At 39.1% G+C, this 21134-nt stretch overlaps 2 protein-coding genes across 3 annotated transcripts in view; one reads left to right on the forward strand and one right to left on the reverse strand.

Annotated features, from left to right (window-relative positions):
- Window positions 1–179: 179 nt before the first annotated feature.
- On the reverse strand, window positions 180–10464 carry LOC114560397 (transcription factor 12). Of its 2 annotated transcripts, none has more exons than XM_028585742.1 (13): window positions 10263–10464; window positions 7805–7904; window positions 6942–7087; window positions 6730–6853; window positions 6562–6632; window positions 6062–6158; window positions 5874–5947; window positions 4799–4975; window positions 3987–4098; window positions 3698–3848; window positions 1868–2097; window positions 906–1089; window positions 180–666 (listed from the first exon to the last, which is right to left on the reverse strand). In XM_028585742.1, the coding sequence occupies exons 1-12, from the start codon at window positions 10329–10331 to the stop codon at window positions 947–949; spliced, it is 1494 nt and encodes a 497-aa protein (XP_028441543.1). In that variant the 5' UTR covers window positions 10332–10464; the 3' UTR covers window positions 180–666; window positions 906–946. The 2 variants fall into 2 exon arrangements, with proteins under 2 accessions (XP_028441543.1, XP_028441542.1); XM_028585741.1 differs by having other exon boundaries at window positions 3698–3851.
- A 7467-nt stretch (window positions 10465–17931) lies between these two features.
- Window positions 17932–21134, forward strand: part of rfx7b (regulatory factor X7b) — a 17587-nt gene continuing 14384 nt past the window's right edge. Inside the window, exons 1-2 of the mRNA XM_028585501.1 lie at window positions 17932–18329; window positions 20595–20628. Coding sequence (XP_028441302.1) covers window positions 18202–18329; window positions 20595–20628 — 162 coding nt within the window. The 5' untranslated portion in view covers window positions 17932–18201. The remainder of the gene's footprint in view (window positions 18330–20594; window positions 20629–21134) is intronic.

A 21134-nucleotide genomic window follows, 5' to 3' on the forward strand; every position in this document is an offset into this window, starting at 1 on the left:
GTGTAATCCTGTCAACAGTGCTACAGTATAACACATATTTTTAACAAATATACAAATAACAGATAATGCCCACATGTTAAAGAACATTCTCGGAGATCTGTTCATTCACAGAATGGTCAAACTCCTGCACAAACACACACACATACACACACACAAACACACACACACACACACACACACACACACACACACACACACACACACACACACACACACACACACACACACACAAACAGAAGCGCTCACACACACCACAGGACAAACTGTTGTCTGAACACACAGATGTGGGAATGTCAGTCCTCTGACCTGGTGGAAATCACGAGTGTACCTGGTAAATAGTGATACACTGTCAGAAAACATATCTGGATCTGCGAAAAAATCTAAAACTGCAGATGACACCTCGTCACTACTGGGTTTCTTCCTTTCAGATATATTCAAAACGGACAGATAATCAATAAATATACAAAATATGTACAAAACATCTGCAGCTTACAATGCATTTGTCTGTTACAAGTTAAGTTTAGGCACAAAGTTAGAAGTCCGTTTGGGAAGCGAGGAGATGATTGTTCAACTGAGAGGTGGACGCCTTCCACTCTGGTCCGAATTTAGAAGAAACACTGGATGTCCAACAGCTGGACGCTTCCTGGGATGCACTTCACGCAACATCTGGACATCAAAGACACAGAGATAATTACAAAATGAGACCTTTCATATACATATTATTACAGTGATGTTCCAAATATTGTTTGGTAGCATTAAAATTTTTTCAAAAACAATATTCTTAAAAGAAACATATTTTCTATTGGCTAAAAAACTTATAACATGCATCTATTATTTTGGAAAATGCTTATCACAGATGTATAACTGTTTACGTGACTGTAACTGCAAAAGTGAATGTTTCCTACTTGATTGCTGGATTTGCAGTAGTTATTACAGTATTAGATGCTCAGAGGTGGCCCATGGGGTTTGCTGGGTCTGTCAGGCTGGGATGGAAAGCGAGATGCATGGACTGTGGATCCGTCATGACTGCAGACGCCTTCTCTTCCTCTCTTCTTCGTAGACACGCTGCCTTCGGATTCAGGTTCCTCTCTGTGGGATTCAATAATGGGTTAGCGTTTGACTAAATAAAGAAGTTGAAGACGTGTACCCTTTTGTAATGCAGATTCAGGAATTTTAGTTCTGGGGAAACTGTTAGAAAATACCTCATGAATTCCTGCTTTGGATGTCGACTTTTCTGTCATTATTAATCTTAGTGTATCACCAATTATTGTGTCATAGTGGCTTTAAAGCGGTTCTAATCAATATTTGTATATTACTGATCAATTTGACTACATGCATTGTAAAATATGTCACTCGTGACAAACCCACTGACAATGCACCAGATTGCTGTTTCTCTCAGCCCATTGTTTTCATTTTACGGCTCGCAACTTTAATGTTTTGGTTCACTCTCTCAGCTCTCATCAGTGTAGTTTTGGGTGAAAAGGCCCACTGTACACTACCTGCCCAGCATCAAACAGCAAACAGATGAAGTTAGTGACTAAGTGGTGAACATAGTGGAGCATTTAGCTGGTGCTGATATTTCCCTCAGGAGTTGGTGGGCAGAGCTAAAACTTACATTCATCAGGTGGATATGACAGATGAAATGATAATGTTGCCCAATTTCTGTTAATTGTGTAAAAAGCCAATTTTGTTGCCCCCAAGGTTTAAAAAGATATTTCACTCTGGATAAACTGTGACTAAAAACATGTTTACCAACTGGTTACTGTCCTACACTAACTCCCAACCCCTAGTTGGTGGTTTCTATCTTATCTTCACTCTCTACATTACATATTTACCTTGACATGGAAACATCTTAGGATACACTGACCTCTGACTTGTTGTTCCAGACTAAGGATCACTGCCACGGCCTGGTGCAGCACCAGCAGCTTGGTCTGTGGCTTCTCACTCTTCAGGTGCAGCTGACACATGTGGCCCAGCTCCTTAAAGGCCTCGTTGATGTCCCGCACACGCAGACGCTCACGGGCGTTGTTGGCCATCCTCCTGTCGCGCTCACGTTCGGCCTTCTGCTCTGGGCTCAGATCCTCATCCTCATGGATACTACAACATCAATTGGATTTATATGAGAAAACACTGGTAAGGATGCTAATTAACAGTTACAGATTTAACTGATGTTAAAGCTTCAGTGGATCACACATAAGAGTTGAGTTATTTTCTGGGTCTCTCTGCCCTCTGCTGGTCACTGAGCGGACATCATGTAATTGAGTCTCCTATTATCATCTGAGATACCCTCATTTGTTCTGTGAAATGGCCTTACATACTATATTGACAAAATGATAATGTGATCAAGCGCACATTTATTAATAATTAATCCATGAGAGTATTTACGTTTTTTTTGTTTTTTGCACATCTCTACTCTGTCAGTAACTATAGATATTTAAGAGATGCACTTTTAGTCACCTTTTAATAATTATTTTATTATCTAAATCATTGTCTCATTTAGTTTAAAAAAAAACCAAAACAAAGAAACATGTCCAGTAGAAAAAGTGTTGCTGGGCGATCGTTTACATATGCCAACATCGATTTCCCTCAACTAGATTATAGAGCTAAAAAAAAAGAAGAAAACATGGTTTGTCCTTAAGTGACCTTTGAAACTGGAGACACCAGGACGTACACTCAAATTAATCTGTGAGATTTTCAAGATGTACAGTCTGGCTCATTTAGACCAAAAACATAAATTAAAATGCCATCCTTCATCATCAACGATTAAGTCTGATGTCACAGATACAGTAGAGCTGAAACGATTTGTTGATTAATTGATTGATAAAACAGAAAATTAATTGGCAATTGAGTGAGTGATGTGCAACTGAATGCAAACGTGTTTAATAAATCTATTAAGCAAAAAAAAAGTAAAACACTCCCTATTTCCAGCTTCTCAAATGTGAGGATTTGCTGCTGTTTAATTGTGTAATTTGAATATATTTTGGGGTTTTGGACTGCTGGTCAGACAAAGCAATTCTTTAATATCACACTGGCCTCCGGGAACTTGTAACAGAGGTTTTTGATTAATTGAGAAAAAGAATCGGCAGATTATTTGCTAATGAAAAAATTTGTCAGTTGCCATTACAATTAATACAAGTGCAGTGAAAACTCATCCTATACTGCATTTTACTCTTATACTGACGACAGTGGTAGGATACCGGTAGTATAAAAAGATTTATTTTGGCACCCCTTGTGTTTTGGAGATTTTTTTACGATAACCCCACCACCAAAATACACCTTTTAATCATTTATGTCTTAAACATTCACTGTATGTCATGCCAGCTCCTCTTTTTTTCCTCATTTAATTTACTGCAACTTAATGCAACATGAAGAAGAAATATGAGGCGGAGCTAAATAGGCTTGCTTGGACACAGCTGCCCTTCACAGCAGGGGTTCTGACAGACAATGTTTTAAATTAGTGGAAACTGAAAGGCAAGAAGGCTCCAATACTTGCCTTTGACTGAGGGACTTTTATTTTGAAATCTGCTGTACTATTTTACTGTCACAAAATACATACATATATATTCATGAATCATGCAAACCACAATTATTTTAGCACAGTGAGTCTTCAATGATCACACTGAACTGGTTTTTCCGACCAGGGGAATGCTGTTTTTTTTCATACTAAGTAGGAAAGCATGAAAGCGGTACTGTTTACCTGTTACATCTGCTGTTTTCTCCTTGTGTTTTGTGTTCGCTCTCCTCATCTGATCTCTGGCTGTCAGAGCTGTGACTATGATTGGTGTGCATCATCTCTTCCCTATGCCCACTTTCCATTTTCAGCTCCAGATTACTCTGAACTCCCAGACCTCCTGTGGGAGATCACACATAATTAAAAACATATACAGCATACATATTTAAAATGTGAGATCTCTTAAGTCCTAATGGCTCAAAGGTTCAAAAGTTCAGATAAAAGAGGTGAAACATATGAGTGCAGCAGCCTTTACCTCCACTTTGCATGGTCTTAAGCGTGGCCCTCTGTCTGGCTGAATATGGGTGGCCATTTTGTGTGCGGTTCTGGAAGGCTGAGTGGTTGTTGTTCATATTGACTGCTTCAACCTTTATGACACATAAAAAAAGGAATGATATATTAATATGTTCATAAGACAGCGAGCCTGGCTCAGTCACATACAACTTTTAGATCCAACCAATGACAATTAAGTCACAAAACCAACATCTGCCTCCTCATTTCCGACGTAATACTGGGTAGATCTCTCGGTCTACAGAATTAATTTAATCTTAGACAATCTTAATCCTTCCCTTAAAACTACTATATACTCCCTACACATATCACTAATTCTCTTCAGGAATGATTCACTTTGGACAGACACATCATTTGGAAAAATAAAAGTGAGAGAATTTAATACCCTCCCTCCCCCAAAGGATTACACTAAAAATCCTTTCCATATATACTTCCACTCCAGCTGGGCCAAAATCCCCATGTCTGCTGAAAGGGAAACATGCTGGAATGGGAACTGCACAATACAGGCGTCCCCCATCACCCCACAGTGGAATTAGAGTCTGCACATAGTGTGCACTCTCCATACAAGGCTGACGCGTCACAGCGCTCTCCCATTGTGCTCAGTTTCCTATTTTAAGGACAACAACCTTTACATGAGGAAAACATGCAGACATAGCGGGTGGAAAATTCCTGAAACTGAATACCAACACACACACACACACACACACACACACAGACATATATATAGGATTTCCATACACGCAGCCCTGTCCTTCCATCAAAGAAAGGGTTGCTAACCATGGCTGAAGTGTGGCAGGTGAGCGGTAGAGTGCTGGCAGATCCCAGGTGGCCGTGGAGGTTCTGGTTTAGCAGGCCGTGGATGTCAGTGGGTAGGCCGGCTGTGGGGCCCACAGCGTGGTTCCTCAGGACGTGGATCACATCGTCCAGTCTGTCTAGTCGGTCCTCCACCTGAGACTGCAAACACAATGTTTGTTTGTAGCATTTGCCAATCTGGACACCGTTTTTTAATATCCTCTGAGTTAAAGATGAGACATTTTGTTTTAACAAATTGCAGCTCTAAAATTCATTCTTTCAAAAAAGTCACAAAGTAACAAAAAAGGTAAGTTTTTTGAATGATAGAAACCTGTTTATTGAGGATCCCCATTAGTCATCACCGTAGTGAAGACTATTCTTCCTGGGGGTCCAACCTTAAAGGAATAGTTCAATATTTTGAGACTAGCATTATTTACATTCTTGCCAAGAGGTATCTGACAAAATCAATACCACTCTCATGTCTGTGCATTAAATATGAAGCTACAGCCAGCAGCCGGTTAGCTTAACTTAACAGGCTAACCTTGTTTCACCCAGTTTCCAGTTTTTATGCTAAGCTAGGCTAAGGTATCAATCTTCTCTGCTAACTCTTGGCAAGAAAGCAAATAAGCCTATTTAAAAAAATATGAAGCCATTTCTTTAAGGTTACCATCATTCCAAAATAATTCAGTCCACACACTTTATGTACAGTGCAAAGTTTTATTTATAACCATTTGCAGTCTCTTTTGGGTGTTTGCTGCGGAGTATAAAATTATTATATTGGTATTTTTATAATAGTCCAAATTATTGTAGGTATGTGCACATACTAATGCATTTACTTGTTTATTTGCTTGAATATACTTTTATTTAATTTTTTTTTAGGTTTTTTATATTGAGTATATATTTCTTGTCTTTTGTACTTTATTGCATTTTTTTCCTTATTATATTTGCTGCAATGCTCTCATGAGTTTCATTTATTTATATATCCATTCATTCATGACACAATAATAATTTTAACATCAGGCATGTGATATATTATATCATATATATATTAGGTCTTTACCAATGATATAAGTGAAGACTCATAGTTTGGTGACACTAGTGCCTGAACTGAACTCCGGGGCCACATGTTGGTACCTGAGAGGAAGAAAACAACCAAATTAAGACCATAAAAAGGTTTGGAAAATACAGAATGTAAATAATATTTCACTCTGGACAGCAGCTACAGCACCATGTGTTACTCCAGTTTACCTGCCGGTTCAGCCGCGTTGGGCAGCGGAGACGGAGACCTCACCGGTGTGGACGAGCTGGAGGGGAAGCTGCTGCTGGTGTGATCGGGGGAATAAATCTGGCAGCAGACACGGAGGGAGGGAGGGAGGGAGAGAGAGAGAGAGAGAGAAGGAGGGGGAGGAGTGTGAGTAGGACATGGATCATTTTAAAAGCACAACTTGTCATTTCTGTGTAAGGTTTTACAGCTACTGCCACAGCCTTTGGAACAGGCTCGTAACCTGAACTAAACTCATCAATTCTGGTCATTTTACTAGTCGGCAGCCAATAAAAAGTCCAGCAGCACAAGAGTAACCCTTCGTTAATATGCACTAGTCTGTTACAGGCAGGGACAAGCCACTATTTTCCTTTTGCATTATGCAGCTGGGGCTCTCAGGGCTTTGCTTTATGCTCTGATCTGACTGTTTGAACATAACACGGCATAGATGAGCCGGGCTAATTGGATTAAGGTGGTGCATGCTTACAGAGGCCAGAGCTTTGCCCAAGGTATCGCCCGTCTGTGATCCTCCTGACACATGTCCCTTGCGCCCTGAGACTGAAACAAAAAAACACCAATTGTAAGATATTACAATAAAGAGCAGATTAACCAGAGATGAAATAAGTAGTGAAGATTATATTCTCCATTTCCTCACCTGTTGAATTCTCTGAGGTGTTGATTGACGGAGTGTGTGACGCTGTATTGTTGCGGTGAAAAGTGGACATTGGTGGGAGACCCCTGTTCATGTCAGCAGCCATCACTGAATGTGGGGAGTAGTCCTGAACAGTAAGCAAACACACATTACAGTCAGCAGGGGTTAAAAAGTGCTGTGCTGTCAAGATCCAAGGTCCTGGAGGTAAATCTCACCAGGTGGCTGTGTTGTGGTGGCTGCAGGCTGCTGTGGCTCCCCGGCTGTGTTTGGTGGGTTGTGGCTGCTCCCAATGCACCTTCATAGCCCTGCTGGTTCAGCCCATTTACAGCATTCCAGATGTCGGGCGAATTGCTCGTCCCCTCTGAAATAGATAACAATATGTTATAGCCGGCACTGGAGCAGCATTTCAAGCAGCAGTTAAATCATGAAGCTCTACAGCAGTCAATCAATGGCCGGAAAATGTTAATTTATATAACTGAGAATCATAGGAAATGTGCAGTTTTTAAAGGCTTTTTAAATTTGATACTCAAATTTCAATGTAATCTTAATTCTATTTTCATGCCATTGTTTGAATAGTTCTTTTAGGTGGTTCTTAAAACTAAAATATATAATAAACAACTATTGGATAGACTGCCATTAAATTTCCCATTCATGGTCCCCAGAGGATGAATCCAAGTGACTTGAGGGGATCCTCTGACTTTCCCTCTTGCGCCACCATGAGGTTGACGTTTGTGGTTTTAAGTGAAACATCAACAGCTATTGGATGTATTGTAGTCAAATTCTGTACACACATTCATTTCTCCCTAAGAATGCATTTTAATAACTTTGTTGATCGTCTGATTTTTTATCTAGCACCATCATTAGGTCAAATTTGAATTACTTTGATTTATGACCAAATAGTTGATGGCTGTTTTGTTATCCCAAAAAACTCATATAGTATTTGTATATGTCTTTAGGTGCCACCATACTAAAGGGACGATAGGTTTGAGTTGCTGAACCCAAGCAGAATGATTCTTATTACAGTCATTACCCCACTACTGAAATAATCATGGTTGTTTAGTATTGTTTTTGAGCTCACCAAAGAAGGTGCTTGCGAACACATTGCTGTGGGCCTTGTTGGACGAATGTGAAGATGAGTTCTGGTTGATGTCGTCATTAGTGGGAGACTGCCCATAAACCTAAGGAAAATAGCTTGTTTAAGGCATTGTCAACTTTGAACCTCGACATAATGTACACAAACAATATTTTTCTGTCTGTCTGTAACACTCACACAAATCTTACTGACACAAACACATGAATACTGTGAGTGTGAGCTGAAGCAACAGTATTACAGAAACAAAGCAGAGAGCTGATGCACACTTAGAGCATTTGCGATAATCCATAAGCTGCAGATCCATGCACCTCCTCATCCGGATTTAGGAACCATTCACCATGAGAAATCCCTGCCCTAATCATGATCAGGTTTGGCTGGCTTCAGAAGACTGAGATACAATTTCCTCCAAAATAAAAGAAAATATAGTAAACAGCAAACAGGTCTAAGAATTTAACTTTGGTTAATGTTTTTTTTTTTAATCTTTTAATTGTAAAGCACAAGGCTAGAAACTGCACATATGCAGACAAAACACACCAACACATGCTCACTCACTCAAACCCACCAAGAGGTCTGGGCTGCACCTGCACCTCCCTCGATTGCTTTGATGTGCCCCAGGAAATGAAAATAAACCTCCCTGCACAGCATCAATGGGGTGTCAGTTACCCGGACGACAAGTTCTGTAAAGCAGGCTATTAAAGACTCTCTTGAGTATGCTTGTGCTAGCACACTCACAGGCTTACACACACACACACTCTTAAGCACGCACGCACACACGCACGCATGCGCACACACACACACACACAGCCGTGACCCTGGTTGGCATGAGTCCCATGGTGATTGTGGGCTTGGCCAAACAGAGGAGCCCCTGCCGACACTGGGCCCGTCTGAGCCGCCATGGGCAGCATATGGCGGAGGATAAAGCCAATTGTCCTCCTTACCATCAGCATAGCAGGCGACCCGTTAATAATGGTCACACCCCCGCCCCAGCACGCCCTCTCTGGCCCCCGTTGGAGAGGGGCCGTCACCATGGCATCCTCTTTTAGCATAGCATTGATTAGGAACCATCAATCACAGCATCACAAATGATAAGGGACTTTTTTTTTCAGCAAATAAAAACCACAACTAAGGGAGAATTGAAATACTATATAACCTTCATATTTGCTTGAAATACTTATTTTAAACGTGTCCTTTTTGGGCAATCTATTAGTTGCATTTTAAAAGTTATTTTCATCTAAAATGAACAACAACAATGTACAAAAAAAAAACAGCTATATTATTTTCCCATTGTACTGTAAATGTACACAGCATTACCATGCTAGATGAGTGAAATGTCAACTTGCTATTCAGGGCCTATGCTGTGCTCCATCACGGCCAACTCCAGTCACATGCAACCAATTTTCTGCCTCTGTGATCCACGATGTCTGGATATGGTTAGTCTCACAGAGATCAAAGCTGCCTTTGATAATGGCAGCAGCGGTGGAGGGACTGCTTCAACATAGCGGGGTTAAATCAAATAGAAATAGAAGCAATCTGCTTCATGTCAAGATGTTTTCTGCTGCTAGGCCTGACTACATGGTGCTTTGCTAACAGGAAGCAAGAGTCTCACCGGTGCATTTCAACATGAGATTGTTAAAACCACAAGTGAGTGAGGTGTTACTGAACATTATTTTAGGTGCTGTGCATGGTGAGTTGTTATAAGTTGTATGATTTGTAGGTAATCATGATTTTGATTCTCAAAGAATAACATCCTTAACTTGGTTTAAAAGCTTTTAATGGGGAACCAAACAAACAAACAAGTGACCAATGGGCAACTCACAGAGAGTTTTACCTTGTTCTTGCATTAACTCTGGCAAGTTGCAACTACTGAAGTAAGAACAGGAATAAGCTTACATACCATGTATACACAACTCTTCAAGAAAGTAATGACACATTCCGCACAAACAGACATGATCTCCCCAAAACACAAAAACCTTTATCACTCACTCACTCACTCACACACACACACACACACACACACACACACACACACACACACACACACACACACACACACGATGATTCAGCCAGATAAAACAACCTTACATCCCAACAAATGTTCTGTGCAGAGTAGGAAGCATCCCCACCAATTCTGAAAGGCCTCATTAAAAGGTATATGCAAATGAGAAAATGTTAAGTTATAATTCTCTTAACTTTTATACAGGTTGCACGTGAATGAATTTCCTCCTGATGCAACATTTTGGATGTCAGTTAGAGAACACTCTCTTCAACCACTATTACAGTAATGGATAAAGCTGGAAATCAGTGTTTCATTAGGCAAGTCAACAGACAAGCAAACAGACCATCTGAGAAGACTATCAAAGAGTCTAGGAGCATCATCACCAAACAAACTGACAGTTCCATGTGTCCTCTGAAAATAAAACATACATATAATACATGTACTTACTGGTTTCATGTTGTAGCAATACATCAATGAGTTGTTGCCTGTGCCAGAGACAGGATGAGCACAGTACATAACTCCGTCTGGTTCAGTGCAAGACTCCAAGCTCTCAATACAGTCCACAAGCAGCTTGTCTGTCCGTGTCTTTACTCATGTGGATGTGGTCCACATGCACTCCTTCCCCTAACCTACCCCTGCTGGTCATGCAGCTACCCGCAGACAACTTATGCAAATAAGGGCTGGACCATTCCAGGCAGCAGAGAGGGGTGGCCACGGGATGCTATTACTGTATTACAAGCCTGGTCTAGAATATTATAAGCAATCTTTTTTATTTTACTAACGAGAAGTATAACAATAAACATAGTCAGGCTGTAGTGTTTGGTGTGTGTTGATTATTAAGGAGTCTGTGCAAAATGGCATCATTAAAATATCTTGTAATTATCAGGGAATTCCCCACCGACGCATGATCAAACACCTTGACCACACCAGGGAAAAGGGAAAAAAAGCCATAACCAGTGTGGGTTATACATTTTGTTGTTCAGCTGTCATCCTTTTCCTATGTAAAATCATATGCAAGCAAGCTCAGAAATCCCTGTTAGCAGTGATGACGGTGACGATGATTATCTCCTGTTAGGCAGGTAGAGGTTTCCAGTAAACAGAGGCTACCACACCCCTTTCTGACCTACATGTACAAATAGATCTAAATCTTTAGTTTGTAGGCACGTGTGGCGTGTTGAGCTCCTCCGGCGGCTGGGCTAAAAGTTATTTATACATACCCTGCCTGGGTGCTGTGTTAATGTAAAACACTTAAACAGTCAGACTTCCTGTGATAAGTGAAATCCACTGTCCGCTGCCCTGGTGCTGAAACTGACAGTGACTTACTGCATGTGCCAATACACTACTAGATTTAGGATTTCCGGGTACTTTCTTCAGAAACCTGTCATAGGAAGTCCACTGTTCATATTCAAATGCTTTAACAACCAGAATAGAGGGTGTGCAAACAGTACAAGGAGCTGACCTGCTTCATTTTGTGCAGTATTCTCTGTATGTTACATAAACACGATTTGCCAGAGAGGGGAAAAAAACACTGCAGTTGGCGTGATGCTCAGTATGCCACACTGTCCTGGCAAGGCATTTTGTCCTAGAGAGACCTCACAAGAATCCAATCAAATAATTCCTACTGAGACATCAGCCCAGTCTTTATCTTGAACTCGTTGTCTTACTAACCCTCCAGTGTTTACACTAAAGCCACATGGGACTGTGTGTAATGTGGAATCTTTCCATAACATCTATTTCTATTTAGGTCATTAACAAAATGCATGTTGTGCTTCCCCAATGTATGACTTTTAATACACAGCTAGTGCAGTTTAAAAATAGTCACCTTATGTTTGTAAAAAAAAAATATTTTTTATTTATTTAATGAACCGATGGTGTTTAGGAAGATATCCATCACCTTATTTAAGCAGCAGGAACACTGTTGAAGTCCTTTATCTTCAACAGAACGATCATTTTATGACCTTTCCTTGTTTTTCTAGGAATAGTGTCTGTCCTACAGTTATTCATTTTTTTTACTAAGTTAAGATGCAGGTTATAAAGGCAAATTGTCCTTAATGCAGGTGTCTTTAGCTAAAAATGAATAACAAAATTAATTTACAAATGTTCCAGGAACACCAGTGGCTACTGAATGACCTTTTCCTCTGACAGAGATCAGTTCTCCTAAGCATGCATAACGCAGACACACACACACACACACACACACACACACACACACACACACACACACACACACACACACACATCTCTTGGGTAAATGATCCAAGAGCAAATATATACAGTCCCCTAACCCTGAACTTTGCATCAATCTTAGTTAATTGCAGTCTTGTCAGGAGTGCGATTATTCAAACAGGTAATGCAAATGTTAATGAGTTCAAATTTGCATATCTTTATTTTCCCATGGTTGAAATGTCATTGGTTATGACACTCTACAATGAAGAATGTCACTCCTGATGGCCTCCTGATACGTTGTTGACCATTAGGAGGCCAAAAAGGAGCAACTGAAGGGGATGGTGGAGAAATAAAGAAGGAGCCGTGCTTAAAATAAAAGAAAGTAAAAATGAAGACTTTTACGTGCAAAAAAAATAAAAACACATGCACACAATCACACCATCACGCAGCCTCAGTTATAAAATTCAATTATTGCAGAATATATTAGTGAAAGGAAAAAAACACAAAGAAAGCATACACCCATTTGCAGTCTGAAGTCATGGTTGTCCTTTTACTGTAAGATATGCTGTTGTGCATACTACGGCTGCAACACACATTTCAAGTGTTCCTGGCATATTGTTCATCGTCATGCGCCTGATTTGACATGGCTTAAATAACTATCTTCCTGCCAGTGATTGGCATTCACACAAGAAGGGGTGAGTGGGACTGGGGAGCAGATGGTGACATTCCACATGACCAAACTGATCAATCAGCATGCTGAGGCGCAGGTGCAGCACAGGCGGGCAGCACCACACCATCTATTTCACCATCTACGGGGCACAAACACATGGGCACCAATCGTGGCACCCTGAGGGTTTGCATGCTCTTCTGTCCCGCTGTGCCAAGGTTGATGACATCAGAATTTCCCATCCGCTCTTCTACAGGACGCCAAGAAAAAAAGGGAAAAAAAAACGCTGTATAAAATCTGCAATGACAGTCCGGCCTGGGATAGGTTGTGTAAGTGACGTCAAAGCCAGGGACTCCCATATTTAATTGTGGTACTGAAATGATAAACCAGAAGGAAACATGGCTTACCTACACATTTTGGAATTAACAGTGTTATTTATGGGACATGATAACAGTATTTGAGGGGTAAAATTTCTAAAATGTCTTCCTTATTGCAGGCACACTGTGGATACTTTACAGGACCACATCTATTCAGGTTGAGCGTTTGCAAAAAGATAACCTTTAGTTACTTTTATTAATCTACAGATTCTTTTTTTCAATTACCGGTAATTGCCTCAATTAATGAAGTTATTACAAAGCCTATCATCATTTACCATAACCCAAGGTGATATATTATGACATAATTTTATTTCTTTTGCCCATAAAGAACATTCTCATGATTTAACAGCTGGAAACCTTAAATGTTTGCCAATTTTCCTTAAAACATGAACAAAACAAGCTGCCAATTAATGTTCTGTTAATGGACTAATCAATTAATGGACTAATCCTTTTAGCTCTAGTTGCTTAGTTCCTATCAATTTAAACAATGAATCCTTTGGATGAGCACTTGAGTGCTTGAACTAGAAGTAGGTTACCAACAACAGTTGTGCTGATTTTGCCAGACAAATTAAAATAGTTTGGATTATGCTGTACATCATATGCTTTTCTTAAACAGTATTTTGTTTCTTCTAAAGCAATTCATACAGAAAATATCTGTAAATAATTCTCTTGAGCGGACATGTCAGTGAATGCATCTTAATAGCAAACTACTACTAAACCTACTACACAGAAGTAGGCATACAGAGAGAAGCGTGTTGGCTGTGGTGTTTGATACCTGCTGGCGTGACTCTGTGTTGAGGATCTACTGTATCTTCAGGATAAGACCTGAGCATGGCAGGCTGATCTTAAAGTCTGGCTTGAGTGCAGGAAGAAGTGGGGGTTGTAAGAGGATTGGAGCAGCCATGGCTGCACAGTGCACGTGAGAGCCAGACTCACCGACCTCTGCACCACGGTGACCTCGCTGTCCCACATTCACCAGTTCCTAAATAAGTGTTGTTTGAGGGCAATTAATGTGTTATGTGTAAACAATGTAACACATAATGTGTTACATTATGCCTCTTATATATATATATATATATATATATATATATATGGTTATGGTCAGCTTTTTCTTTATATATTTCTCATTATATTTATATATGTCTTTGAATTTTAAGTAGCCTGTATTTAAGTTTAAGGGAGAAAAGATTGGCAGGTGTTTGGCAAATATGGCACAGCATAATGTAAAATAATTCCTCTAAAAAGTAACATTTTGTGTTAAATTTGAATAATCAAGCAATGTACACATGACTTAGAACTAAGTAGCTGCATTGAGGAGATATTGTAAATTGTTTCTGTGTCGTTATGGCCACAAAAATGGCAGCAACTTTGGTAAGAGTGTTGTGCAAATCTTAACATTTGGAGGAATGAGCAAGGGCAAAGACTACTGATATGAGACCTTACAGCCCAAATCAGAAGTGACAGGAGATTGACAGTAAAATAAATCAGTCCAGAATAGCCAGCAACCGAAGGTCAAAAATAGAGTGAGAAAACAATGACTAACAAGGAAACAACATTTTCTTGAGATTTAGATGAAGTGTCACTGTTCCACACCTCCGGTATTGTTAACAAGCTAGCAAATGATAAGGTCTGATGGATGTGTGTATGATACATTATGGAGAGAAGGAGAAATTGCCAAGAATATATAAATGTTGAAGCGAATTACACCAGCAATTAAAAAATTAGACCTTTTGGCCATCTGATCATAATTAAAGACTGTTAAGTGAGAAAATGTTTTACAATTCCCGAGACTGTTACCCACATCTCGTTTACACACCACAACTAAATTATATAATCCTAAAACTAAAAACAAAATCATAGTTTTCATGTTTAAAAAAGATCACAATATTATATTTAAACTACTACAGCTTAGTCTAAGATCAAGCATAATATTTATACAGTAAAGTTGCAAATAGGTATCGCTATTAAACCAAAATGTAAATCAAATATTTTTCTTGTCATGAACTTTCTTCTATAATTAAGAAAGTGTATGACCAATATAAATATTTAACATGCTCTTCAAGCCTTTTTATATATCTCAGCTACAAGAACAATATCATCTGCATAGTGAAGAATAAAAACCAACTGTGTGATTAGGGGCTCAAATTCTGTTAGCAGCCACCAGTAATTCCTTTTTATATATATTATTTAAAATTTAAATTCATATTAAGCACATGCTATAATCCTTACTTGAAGTTCATAGGCAAGGAGGCACTGTTGTATTTAGTTTTAGGCATTTTGTCCTATGGTTTAATGTTTTTGTCATGATTTACCTTCTTCATTTTATAATGCCTATGTATTTATATATTTTATCTCAGGGCACATGCAATATTTTACATATCATGTGCAATATCTTACCTTGTTGTATGTACAGTAACTTATATACTGTGTCTTTTAACAATAAAGTATATCGTATCACTATAAACTGTGCTGGAAACAAACCTGTTCTATGATCATTAACCTGTACACGTTTAACGTTTTCTTTACAGCAAAATACTTTTATATTCATCCCAAACTCAATACATCTGAGAATAATGTCGTTATACATGCTGTAAAAATCTTTTCGGAAACTCTAAAAAGTGTACACTAGATCTCCTTCTTGTGTCCCAGGGTGCAGTGGAAGGTGGAGATAGCAAGTATATTTGATGCCATTTAAGTTACTGTATCTACTAACAAGCCAATGTTAGTAATGGAAAGGTTTAAGGCATACATTTTATACACACCATGCACACCACCAAAATACTTTTCAAAAACAATTCAAGGACACTTGTGTCATTTTAGTAAATTATTAATTATGTAAAACTGATTTGTGTCAAACACAGGGAATCAAACAATACTCATAACAAATATGATGTGATTATGCATGTATAAACATGGTGACATAACTACCTTCACCAGTCAGGCTTTTCTTATTCTACTGCCATCATTTTCATCCTAATACTGGTACTAAATACATGATTCCTGGAATATAGCCTACTGATATCCATATTATCGTATAATCCAGTGTCCTTGTAAGGCAAACAAACACCCAATTGGACTCTGAACTTTCAGCAGAAAATAAAGCACTTAAATCATTTTCTAATTTAAGTACTTCCTGTCTCTCAGATTTTTGATTACAAGCAATATTTTGTATTCATTGTATCCTATTATTTATATCACTACATTGTGTAAATTACTCACAACACAAAAATGTAAGGCATTACCTTTCATCCATTCAGACTGTATTGGTGCGTTGGTCTATGTTTGTGCCAGTGAAACAGTTAACCAAAATAAAGGAGGTTATAATACTGAAAAAATGTCACACACACACATACACACAGAAGTAGTCATGTCAAAGACTCCTTGTCAATTCTGTGCACTGAAAAAAAGGTTTAGTTACTGCATATGATAAACAGAAAAGTAGTAACATCATGTGCTAACAGACATTAAATAAACAAAACTGGAGCAGAGCAACTTTCCGTCCTGCAAAGAAACAGAAGCCAAGTAGCAACATTTCTATTAAGAGTTACTGTGTACTTGTCCATACATGCCTTTGCCATGTGTGCATGAGTCTAATTGCTGTCTTGCATTATGTTTCATGACCATGGTGTCAGTGGAGCATTGGAGTAACATTACTTGTTTCCATCAATAGATGGCAGCATAAAATAAGTCATGATGAAAGAATTTATTTAGGTCTTGTTTTTCTTGACCTGGTGGCTTCATTCCTCTGAATAAAACATTACTAATTATAAGTAGGTTAAAAACAGTAATTATAATTAAATGAACTGGACATTTGTGTAACATGTGTCATTTTACATCAGGGTTACTGGTGTGGCATAAGTTAACGTATATTTATATCTGGTACAGACAGCCTCAATCCAATTTATCCTTGCAGGTTATTTTTTCGCCAGCTGTGTCTCAGATTTCAGCCGAAGGGGAAAAAAATAGTCAGCTGTGTGATGAGCAAAGAGAAATCTTGGAACAATCTGTTTGGTGTTTCAGCACTTCCTCCAAGAGTCTGATCAGATTATCATTTGATAGAAACATATTGGTAGAGCATTTGATCAATACACACGCTGGTAAATGACCAGGTTACATGTTGAAGTGATATCATCCTGACTGTTTACCCGTCATTGTCACTATCTGATCAACCAGCTTCCTGCAGCAGCGCCCCTGCCGGCTGACAGCAGAACTGCATCGCAAAGACCAGCATCAAGTTACAGGTAACACAATGAAAAAATAAAATCCCCGTCAGGAATTTAAAATTAAAACTCTTAAAACAAAACGATTTATTTTCAAATAGGGCTGCAATGATTATCTTCGATCAATCTTTTTTCAGTTAATTGATTATTGATTTTGTCTATAAAATGTCAGAAAATGTCCATCATAAATTCGCAAACTGTTGTTTTGTCCAACTCAAGTTGTTGGTTGTATAACAGGTTTGTATAACAGGTTTTCCATGCCATAATCGTTCCTCCTGTTCATACAGGTCATTAAAAGACCCCTTCCTGATGTGCTTCCAATGTAAGCGATGGTGGGGGGGAACAATCTACTGTCCTTGTTCTGTGCAAAAAAAATACACTCCTAAGTTTACCTGGAGCTGTGGTCTTCCAAAGTTACTCTTTTTAGTACTAAATACCCTCTCTGTGTTACTATCCGCAAGGAAAGCTGTCTTGGGAAAAACAAAAAAGTCCTCCTCATTAGGCCTAACTTCATAAAAGAAAATTTTATGTACATCTGGACATGTGAGGGGTTGTTTTAAAGACAGACTTGCAAAGAAATGGGAACCTTTAAACTCGTCAAATCGTATGCTTTTATTTCGAAAGCGAAATCCCAGTGTATTTCCGGGCTTGTCTGTGCTACCTGTCTGTAACTTGACGCAGGCAGCTCGTCTGTAGCTGCTGCTGGCTGCTGCAGGCGTGCTATTTGCGGCAGCCGAGAGACCTCTACGAAATGCCTTTTGTATTCCCGGGTGGTTTTTATGGTTTAGTTTTGTGTTTTGCGAGGGTCAGATCACAGTGTTTGTAGCCATGCTCTGTGGTGGATTCAGCAGGCTGTCCTAGCTGACTGAGCCGCTCCAGCAGCGGTGGGTCCGGTGCAGTGCACAGCCGGGGATGAGGCCTACTTGTTAAAGCTCCCCCACCACCCCTCCATCGTGATGGCTGATGATCAACAACAACCTGGTCAGAAGCCTGCCTCGGGATTAGGCTCTCTTCCAGCGCTGGTGCCAGGACTCCAAGGGCCCGAGGCTAACGCGTTACAGTTCAAAATAAAGAATTCAATTTGGTAAGGATGAAAATAATCCTCAAACAGCCACACTCTCCTTATCGCTAGCAGTAGCCTTATAATTAGCGTATCTGGCTGTGAAGTGGCAGGGAGGATGTGTGCTGCACAAAGCGACTGAAAATAACACGAATGCTCCCGTGCTAAACGCAGTTATTTAACGGAAATACGACATCAGCGAGAAGAGCTACGCTGTCCGCTACCTGTTTATGCATTAATAACACGTTAACGACTGGTTATTTACAGCAGTAGTAGCTATAATCATTAGCATCGAGCCATAGGAGGCCATGTGTGATAGATGACACCAAATCCACCAGTGGTGCTGATGCTCAGGATGACAGGTGTCAAACCAGACGGCTCCATAGAGAGACAGCCTCACACTGATTGAATGCCGCTAATAACAATACAAGGCACTCTGCTAATAAGGGTTTGGTTTTAACATGTTTATTTTCTACAGTGGCTTTAGAAATGGTTAAAACTCAATTATTTCTATTTGAGTTCTCATCACCATGCAATAGATTGTGATTAAAAGCAACTAAATAACTTGACGTTTTAGTATCTATACATCTGACATACTGTACAGTGGTTTTGGAAAGAATTCAAACCCCATATTTAGCTCACTTTATAGATGTAATTTAAAATTGATGAAATGCACTTACACTATAGTGACAAAGTAAAAACGTGTTTAAGAGGCATTTATTTTACAAATCTATTAAATATTACTAAAAAATTAAGTTGCTCATTTACATAAGCGTTCAGAGTCTTTACTCTTTATCATTTGGTGCACCTGCTTTGATTATCCTTGAAATACTTCTAAGGATGTGTCTGAAATTGCTATTATCAACTATGGTGCATGGTCCAAAATTGGCCTTTTTTTGCAGAGGACATTTTATCATGTCACAGTAGGAAAAGCATGTGTGGTATTGTGCATGCTGGTTCACTGTCAAACTGTTATCACTTACTAGGACACTCAAATGGAACAGAGCCATTGATACTGTTATTATTAACACCTGGTTTTTGACTGCCATGACAAGTCAAAATGTGTGATGTTAAAAAAAAAGGCCTATGAAACAAAAAAGTACTGTCCATCGCATGGACCCCACAATGCAATTCACTACATTTTACAGATGCAAAAATTACAATGGTGCAAACTACACCTGCCTACAACGCAAAATGATAAGAATTCATAAGTGTCAAATTGGTCCATTGTATAGGGAGCAGTGAATGAGGACAAAGACCCCTAGAACTTGATTGGCGTTATCCAATGGCAAATTCAAATGATTGGACATGATTTAAAAAGGCAAACACCTGTATATAAGGCCCCACAATTCACAGGGCTTTTCCCACCAAGCCATCATGTCCAAGGAACTCTCTGTGGTCCTTCACGATCAATTGGTGTCAAGGGTGAGATGTGGGCATGGGTATGAAACCATTTCTAAAGCTTTGAATGTTCCAAATGAATGCAGCCAAATACAAAAAGGAGCTAGAAGTAAACCTTCTCCAGAGTGCACACAATTACAGAAGGTTTAGCCTTCAGCACAACAACAACCCGAAGCAGACAGCTAAGACAACGCTGAAATTCCTTTGGGATATATCTGAGAATGTACTTGAATGACCCAGCTAAAGCCTGGACTTGAACCCCAAAAAACTTTTGTGGAAAGACCTGAAGATGGCAGTTCACACATTCCCCATTCAAGCTGACTGAATTGTAGAGGATCTGCCAGGAAGAAGACTTAAAGCTGTAATTTGTAATTTGTTTGTTTTTGTCAAAGTTGATTCTGAATAAGGGCCTGACCTCTTATACAAATGAGAGACTTAGATTTTAAATACATTTGCCAAACATTCTGAAATATGATTTTGCTGTTTTGATATTGTTTATTGTTTGTAGATTGATGGCATACAAGTTCATTAAATCCATTTTGAATTGAATCATCTGTAACACAATAAAGTGTGCAAAAAGAGTCTGAATACTTACCAAAGCCACTGCATATCATGATATCTGAGAAGATATATATAAAAACAAAATGTCTTGATTTCAATTCCTTTACTTCATTGTGATGCAACACATTTTTCAGCACATCCGAAGTCTCCTGGTAACTAGTTTCTTATCAGATTTTATACCATACAAAGACAACAGGTCACCAGGGACAGGAAATAAAACCAAACTTAGTTGAAATAATAAGAAAACCCTGCATGTATCAATGTTATTTTTATCCCCAGTCATTTATTCACATTTTTGTCTTTTGCTCTCTTTTTTTTTCATTGTAGCAAATCTGTACAATCAAAAGTGGACAGCATATTGGTGAGTATCCATAACAGACCGGTCTACAGAATGTACATGTTAATGTTTATTGGTGGTTGATAAGAACAGGTGTGTAGCTTAGCTTTTTTTAAAGGAACAATATATAAATGAGAATATATATATATATACACACACACACACACACACACACACACAATACAGGTCAAAAGTTTGGACACACCTCTTTTCTTTATTTTCATGACTATTTACATTGTAGATTCTCACTGAAGGCATCAAAACTATGAATGAACACATGTGGAATTATGTACTTAATAAAAATGTGGGAAATAACTGAAAACATGTATTATATTCTAGTTTCTTCAAAGTAGCCACCCTTTGCTCTGATTACTGCTTTGCACACTCTTGGCATTCTCTTGATGAGCTTCAAAAGGTAGTCACCTGAAGTGGTTTTCCAACAGTCTTGAAGGAGTTCCCAGAGATGCTTAGCACTTGTTGGCCCTTTTGCCTTCACTCTGCGGTCCAGCTCACCCCAAACCATCTCGATT

The sequence above is a fragment of the Perca flavescens genome, chromosome 8 (genome assembly GCF_004354835.1).
Source record: "Perca flavescens isolate YP-PL-M2 chromosome 8, PFLA_1.0, whole genome shotgun sequence".
Lineage (NCBI taxonomy): Eukaryota > Metazoa > Chordata > Actinopteri > Perciformes > Percidae > Perca > Perca flavescens.